General features: G+C 42.1%; 1 protein-coding gene across 1 annotated transcript; it reads right to left on the bottom strand.

Annotated features, from left to right (window-relative positions):
• Positions 1-2,472: 2,472 nt before the first annotated feature.
• LOC308129331 (leucine-rich repeat-containing protein 3-like) lies at positions 2,473-3,339 on the bottom strand (the record flags this gene model as incomplete). Its single annotated transcript, XM_080495253.1, has 1 exon — positions 2,473-3,339. One exon carries the CDS (start codon positions 3,337-3,339, stop codon positions 2,473-2,475), a length of 867 nt encoding a protein of 288 aa, XP_080351379.1.
• Between the last annotated feature and the right edge of the window lie 5,226 nt (positions 3,340-8,565).

Genomic DNA, 8,565 nt, shown 5'->3' with positions numbered 1-8,565 from the left:
ATCATTTTCAACCAATACCCGATTCCACATGGACCATAACAATGACAGCATTCAACTTTTTCCGACTCTAGGCCTGACTGACAACGTGTGAACAATAATGGTCCGCTGCACACCCACACCACATTTAGTACATTACACTACATAAAAACAGCTGATGTGTTCTAGGATCTGCCTCAGGCTCTCGTCGCTTTACCCAACAAATTCCAGCATAAAAGTGAGGTGCTCATATTACCTTAAATATCATGAACACTTAGACGTTTGTACACTTTGATTCATCGCTTATTAAAGATACATGAACAAGATAAGATGAAGGTGTGCTTGCCGCACTAAGAGGCAGAAGCTTAGTGGTAATTCGGGCAAAACATGCTGATGTTTTTTGCAGATATGTTTGCAATGGCCATTTTTACATGATGCAACAACAAAAAAAGACTTGGCAGTAAAACAGTTATGGTAATTTGAAGAGAAATATGGAGGTTTGTACCATATTTGAACAAAATGAATGAAAACGGTAAAATCAAACTCATTTTTAGAATGTCCCCAGTGTTTTATTGAGAACCCGTTAAAAAGGGAGTGGCTAATTGACAACAGTCAATCAGGAGGTTTCTGCTGTTAATTACCATGGCATTAGTGTATTTAGTGACTAACATTGGTACATAAAATACCAGCCAGTGCTTACAAAGGACATGAGGTGGGTATAGAGGTGTGTCCTAAAATAATTATAATACAACGGGAAATGAATATGTTCTGCATTGTTCTTTATCATTTTAGGTTACAAGTCATGAATATCAACTAGACAATTTCTCAGTGTGTTCAAATGTTTTATAAAATCAGATGTCTTAACTGAGATGCAATGATCATTACAATTGCAACTTTTGAAAAATGCTACTAATGTTAGTTTAAATATTATCCGTGTGGAAATAAATTATGAAACTATGAACTTTTCAATGATATTAAAATAATTTGAGTTGTGCCTGTATGTGAAGGGGTGTGTCTTGTAAATAAGGGGCGTATCCAGGGGTTAAATTCATGGTTTTAAAGGGTAAAAGTCTAACAGCAGCTTGGGTGGTGTGTTTGGCTGTTGTGAATATCCACTTGTTAATAAATATTGAACGAAGAAGAAAACATAAGTGTACTTCTGAGCCACTTTGATTGGCGGCATCATTACCTATTTCTGAAGAGAAAGACAAAGTTCAACTCATTTTGCTGACTATGTGCTTATATTAGTCACTAATACAAAGCTGGGGGAAAGATCATTAGCAGAAAGTAAAGGAAAATAAAATGTTTGTTTTTTTAAAGTTTGTCAATTTAATAATTGTCCATCCTCTTACTGAGACCACTAACATTAATCCATACAATTACATTGAGGAGCAAATGAAATAAGGCCCATTTACATTTTTTGAATTAACAAATGATCAACTTTTAAATTACATCAAATCTTCCTTCACAAGATGCTCCACACCAACTATCACAGTAAATGTGATTACAATATCCTCACAGAAAGTTCAGGGCATCTACTGGTACATTATACACATCAACAATGGTGTTAATTTCAACATTAAATGTTTGGAAAACAACAGTTATATGTATTATCAGTGCTTAACCCATTTAATAATGGCTTAGAATTGCCATAAGAGTCTGTGTGAGAAGGCAAAAAGACCTGAGAGACAAACCGATAAGAAAACAGACGGGTGGAAAGATTTTTCGCCAGCTGCTCTCAGGTTAACTGTGACAAATCTTGTTCTAATTTGGGCTGAAGATCCTCTGTAATCATCAGCAGGGACAGCATATGTGCTAAAGAGTCCAGATTTTTCAGAGCTCATCACTGCAGCCTGGAGACAAAATAGTTAACCTTCAGCTCTAATGGCTTCCTGGGAGTAAATTTAACTCGGCAGCTCTCCACTTGCACCGAAACCACTGGATCAGGCAATCATGTATCGGGAAAGGCATGAATAGCATTGATGCAAAGTCAATGTATTCAAATTAATAATGCGCACACACACGCGTGCTCACACACCACAAATGAAAGAAGCAATTAGTGCCTTTAAGGCCTCATTAAGGGTCAATTGGTCAAATGCTCCTAATTAGAGCTTAATGAAAGATAAAAGAGCTCAGCATGAGGCAGGGTAGAGCAAAAAAAACAAAAAGAATGTTGTACGGTCAAAGTATGACATTTCTGTTTCATTTTCTGCTTTTCGTTATTTTTTTTAAGTCCAGTTGGTAGGATAAGTCAACGTAAGTTTCTTTTTTCTACAAACTGAGAAAAATTGATAGGAAGAGAAATATTAGGAAAATAACAGTGGACTCAGTAACAAATATAAAGAAATATTGTAGTCAAACTGCTGCATTAGGTTCATTTCCTTCTTGGTCGTCACCTCCCACATTGGATTTACAATAACTCAATGCAGTGTTTCAAAGTCACACATTATGAAAATGGCATTTGATTGTTCCACTGATTTACAGCTCAGCCAGTGTTCAGAAACCAGTGCTGAGAGTATCCGTCTCAGTGGGGGTCTTGCGTGGGCTGGGTAAACTCTTCAGGTACTCCAAATGTCTGCGGGCCTCAGCCTGGTTCTGCCTCACGTAGTACACTACATACACAATGACCATGAAGAACCACACGAACATGGTCACCAGCATGGCTATATCCGTGGTCTTCCTCTGCATGCTACAGAAGTTCACCCCAGAATCCAACAGTTTGACCAGCGGCTGACCCGCATGCTCGCCCAGTGAGCCGGGGTCCTCCCACCTGCTGGCCTCGCCGACACCTCGCACAGAGCTCTCACAGATAATCCCGTTCACAGTCTCGGGCTCCAGGTTCAGAGTCTCCATCAGTTCCTGCAGGGCACAGTCACAGTGCCAGGGGTTGTGGTACAGGCGTGTCTTTGCACGGGTTGAGCCGAACTCCTCCCTGCTGGCCTGCCTCAGCTGGTTATGGGAGAGGTCCAGCAGGCGCAGCTCGGGGCCCAGGTGGCGCAGGGCCCCCGTGGCGAGCGAGTCGATGCGATTGTGCGACAGGTGCAAGTCACGCAGATGGACCAGGCCGCTGAAGGCACTCTCGGGGATGCTCCGGATGTAATTGCGTTCCAGGTGGAGGGACACGGTTTCCGGTGGGATTCCATCTGGGATCTCTCGCAGCCCGGCGTCCGAGCACAGCACCGTGGCCGTGTCCCACGCGCAGTGGCAGCCGTCCGGGCACTGTGGGGACACTTGGACCCACAGAGCCGAGAACAAGAGCGACGCACACAGCCATGAGTGAAGATCAAGTCCTCTACCTCTCCATCCCATTCCTCCTCCTCTACTGACACTGGCACATCTCTCCTCACACCAACCGGAGCACATCGCCTCACCATAGCCCCCTGACACGCGCCAGGTCCAGATCACACGGTCACACCAGCCGAATCTGACAGGATGAGAAAAATGGGGTCAGTGTGCAAGAAATGACTCTCTTTGTATGTCTCTCTGTGCAACGACAATGACAAATCTCATGGTAGATTATAATGCATTAGGAGGTGCTGGGGGAAAAATACACAACTAAATTAGCATTCCTGTATTGGAAAAAAAAAAAAGCGTCACGCACATCACTCATTTGGATACTCTCGAGCTCCTTGTTAGTAAGTTTGAAAGGAAATTGGACTTAAGATGAATCAGCATGTTTTATTGTGGTGATTACTTCATGAATCATGACAGAAGTGACAGTGATGATAGTTTGAATGATCTAATAAGGTTGAAACCCCCTCTTTGCTTCTGGGTTAAAAGGAGATAAATCCGTTGGCATGATTATCTGAAGTCCTCCCTGTGTCTTTCCTGGTGTATCCTCCCCGGGGCCCAAATTCAGCCTCAGAAGAAAAGCATCATATTACACTCATCAATACATGTTCATCTCTCATTTATCCCTCTATCTATTTTCTGTGATGCCATAGCCCCTTAATCATATATCGAGGGTGGCTGTGCATTGTAAGGATGGAGGTTAGGGGCGGGATCAATAGTCTGAGCATTGCCTGCTACACTATTAACAGCAGGAACATCAATCCTGCCTGTGTACCACAGTGCCAATAAGTGACAGTGCGAAGAAAATAGCCGTGGTCTGGGTGTTAGCAGCTGCTCAATTGGAAAAGTTTACAGACACACAAAAAAAGAAAGAAATCTGCATGGATTGTGTGTGTGCGTGTCCCTGAGCAAAGCCACAAGAGAACACAATATGTCTTGTATATATTGAGCCATTTCAGAGCCACTGAGTCTCATCTGTGTCAATCCTTGACTGTTTATTTGAATCTATGTGGGTTTCTATCCTGTTGTGTGTTTTCTATACCCAGACAATATGTTTGGAGGATACTGTTGTTCCAGGATAGAAATCACAGAGCACTCTGTGAATTTGATTAAAGGGACCGTCTTCCTAAATGTCAAGCACTCTCAGCTTCCTCCTTGTTTTTTTATATATATAATCCAATAACAACTATCATGTGTCTTAATTATACTGTACACAGTTCATGCTTCAGAAATAGGAGTGTCTTAGATTAGGCTACCAAAAGGTGACTGAGGAACATATGTGCCTGTCTCCTATTCAATTAAGTGATGGTTTAGTTAAACACTTAAACCCAAACCATGCAGCATACCAAATGTAGATACATACAAATTCCTAATTAAGAAAATATGTATCTGCTGCAGGAATAAGAATGGTAATGAGAAAGGTTGAAAGACAGAAATGGAGAAAGAAAATGCAGCTGACAGTGGTTACAGCTGATATTTTCACTTATATTTCCTTAAATATTCCTCCTTTATTTATTTTTTTTTTTTTCAAAAGGGCAAAAAGTAGACTTTGAAACGAAACTGCAGTGCCCCATGCTTGCTGTGTTCATCTTCTCTGTGCAATGCCATTTTTTCCCCATTGGATTAATCTGCATCGAGGTCCAATAATTTCTGATGAGATTTCATTCAGACAATAAATTACATTTATATTGTGGGAGGCGGGTTTACAAGACATCTGGCGACTTTTGTACGCAAACACTAGAAAGAAAGAAAAAGAATCCAAATCCAAATAAATAAATAAGTAAAATCCTTTCCCTGTGTAATTTTGCAACTTTCGCACAAGAAGCAACCAGATCTGCGAACGCTCACACGTTCAGCACTTTAAAGTTGAACGCAAACTGTAAAACGAGGCAGATCGCGGTTGGATGGCACACCTGGGAAACACCTTTAAAATACACTATTTAGTCAAACGACTTACCTGCCAGTCGGTTGTTTCCTGTGAAGTTTGGGTCCGTTTTTGCGGGCTGATGGATCTTGTCAGACTCCGTTTTGCAGTTTCCCGAAAGCGCACGAGACACGATCCACTCTCACGAGGGAAGTGTCGAGGATGAGATGAGGTTTGTCGCCTGAAGACGGCTCCATCACAGAGAGTCTCGCCGGCGGAGGGCAGTTATAGCAGTGGCAATGTGGGGCAAACTCTCTCTCCTCCCCTTCCTCCATCCCTCCCTCCCTCCCTCCCCCTCTCCCTCTAAACACATGAGGTGTGCCATCATCGCTTCTTCTTGCCCTCACATGGCATCAATCACGGGTTTCTGAGAAGAGACTGGGTGCCAACACAAGCTATTAACCTAATTACCTGTTGGTGTAATTAGATTCCCTTATCCCAGCAAAAAAAAAATTAAAAATCTGATTGAATCCCGTGCAGGCAGGCTCAATAACGACAAGACAACACAATAGCAATAACCAGAGATTTTATAGCGTACATTAAGAAGAAAAGCCACTGAACGTCGCCCTGTTAAAGAGAAATGTAATTTGCAGCTGTTACAGTTTGATAAATGAGACTGCTGTGAGAAGAAAAAAAAAAACTAAGTTAAAGGGGAAGATGCACCTCCTCTGATCACTCCCGTTTTGTCAAAAGCTCACTGCTGCTACACACACACATATACACACACATAATTTCCATATGAATGACAAGAGTGACACAAAACGGCATGCTGTGGAAAATGTAATTCATGAGGGTTTTTACTCCAAGAGCTGTACCTTGTCTTTGATATTCAAGCACAAGTACCAAGAGTACCTACAGCAAAGCCCCCAGGAGGAGGAGGATGGGGGGGCAGTCATGATGGCATCTCCTACCTGCTCCTCTGACTCCTCAGCCTGTCACTGAAAACCATGACATTTAAACTCTCGTTAAATATAATGCTGCAAGTGTATTGTGTTTTTATTTTTTTTGTTCTGCATTTTCAGTGACTTGATGGGTGATTTTAAGAGAAGTCGGTGCTGCGGACAAGGCTGTGATTTTTCCAGATAAAAAGGAAAAAAAAGAAAAACAAGTGACAAAAAGCTGTGTATTGAGAAAGGACATTAAGGATGAAAAAAATCCTGTCGCCTTTTCTGAGACAGAATAGCAATGATGATGGGTGAGAAGTTCAATTTTCAGAAAATGGAAATAAGTCTCGTCTTGTTTGTTTGTTTTTAACACGAGTTCATGCCTGTGAGCGCTGCTCAGTTCATGCTGATGACAATGTTGACAATGACAATGCCACTGGAAAAGCTGACTGCAGTGAAGCAGGTTAGCATCATCTGTTTGGTTTGACTGCGGTCCACTGAGGGGAAAACCAAATGAACCTAACATAGACTGGTAAACAGAAGTACACAGAGGGAAAGATCTGACAGCCAGTAGCAAAAAGCTGCTCCTGAACAAAAAAAAAGGGTTCTGATTAAGGATTCAAAATTAAAAAAAAATTAAAAAACACACATCAATTACATGTCCAATAGCAACCATTTCTGCCAGTGAAGGAGAGACTGAGATAGAAGGTAGTGAAGCGTTTTCTTGTAACTAGCTTGTCATTCTCTTGGGATTGAATCCACTAACAACAGGTCAGGTTGGGGGCAGGTGTTCTGCTGAGCCATTTTTCCAGAGTGAGGCAAACTGGGACCTGCCGGAGCTGGAGTCGTCGAAAAATGCTTACAATGGAAGACTTGCACAAAGGTTTGGGTTGCTGCTGCTGCTGTGTTGTTAGAAACCCCCAATGCAGACGGAAATATCATCTCTGCTGACAAAACAAAGTATTGTAGGGAATGTTGCTTTGGAGGTAACTTGGGCGACTGAAAAGGAGTCCATGCTGGCTGCCTCAGTCTGAAAATAAATAAGCATAAACAAAAATACACAACAGGGCTTCTAAAACTTTTCCAAATACAGCCAGTGATTTCTCTGTGCATGGCAATCAGGCAAGTGCACTTGATCACGACTAAGCTTGAAAATTGTGCAACCAAGGGTAAAAGCAGTGGCAAAAAAACCCCGCAAATCAATACGTATTATGCTACAAGACACTTCTCTTCTCCTTTCAGTTTTAATGCTTCACGGTGTCTCCAATTACACTTTTGCTGTGGTCTTGATTCTGTTTGTCAGACAGGCGGCGGCTTCCAAAACACCACAGCAAAAGTTGGCAGCGACTGCGACCCGAGACATGCGACTGTAAAAGGCTGTCGCAAATGTGTATAGATCGGACTGAGACATTGGCTCAAGTCCAGTTAAATACAGAGGAGGATCAAAACACAGTGTGGTGTGTCTCACAGAAAGAGTATAGAATATAATGCATGAGGTAAAGTACCTTTCCAAAGCCCATTAAAAATAGCCAGTGCACCCTCAGCTAAAAGGGAAACAATAACTCAGCAGTTGAAACCTGAGACCAAATATAGATCAGATGATACAGAGTGAGCTTCATCGTTATGACCATGTCATACATCTGCAAAATCCACAACTATAAAGCATGTCCTGCTTGTGTGTGCACTTGCAACAGGAGTCAACCAAAGCATAAAAAGTTATCTGGTTTGAAGAAAGAAAGAAAAGATTTTGTCACTTAAGATTTAACAGCCTGCATCAGTGAAGGCAAATAAATGACTATACCAAAAAGGATGACAAATATTGGCTCCAAGCAACAACATATGTTTTGTCTTTTTCTGCAAAATGACACCTTTATAACTATAATGCACAGTAATGGAATCAGTCTGATGCATTATGCAGAGCAAGAGAAGCAGAAAGTCAGTCTCATGGAGAAGCAATCAGGAAGGAGTAACAGGTAGAGCTCTGGGGGGGTAGAAAAAGGGAGAAAATCTCACACCATTAATGGGGAAAATTAAAAACACGTCCCATGATTTTATTACGTGGAAATTGACTGTGCGACTCGTCACAGTGCCACTAACCTTGTCGCACAACTGCCTGCTGCACAGGACCTCCTCTTTGTGGCGTGGGGAAATTGAACGCCTCGGAATTAATCGGAGCTCATTATTGATGCTTTGATGTCGGAGCAGGTGGAAGTAGCCTCTGTATCCCTTTGTAGTGCTACCGTTAATGTCAGCACGCTGGAAATGAAGGCGCGAACCACCGTCCATGTGTCTATATGAATCAACCCTTGAAAGGCAAGGCCATGCTGTTCAGAGACTTTAAAGACATTGTTGCTGGTCGGTCAGATGGCAGCATATTACCTCGCCTGGGAGTGAAAAGCAAAGAGGTGTGAGCAGAATAGGGGGGGAAAAAAATGTCTCGGTTCACGGTTTTGTTCGGCTCAATACAGAAATGTCCACAAAAGATCAGGT

This window comes from Blennius ocellaris (genome assembly GCF_963422515.1).
Source record: "Blennius ocellaris genome assembly, chromosome: 4".
Taxonomy (NCBI): Eukaryota; Metazoa; Chordata; class Actinopteri; order Blenniiformes; family Blenniidae; genus Blennius; species Blennius ocellaris.
The sequence above is the reverse complement of the archived record's forward strand: the minus strand, read 5'-3'. Positions and strand labels throughout refer to the sequence as shown.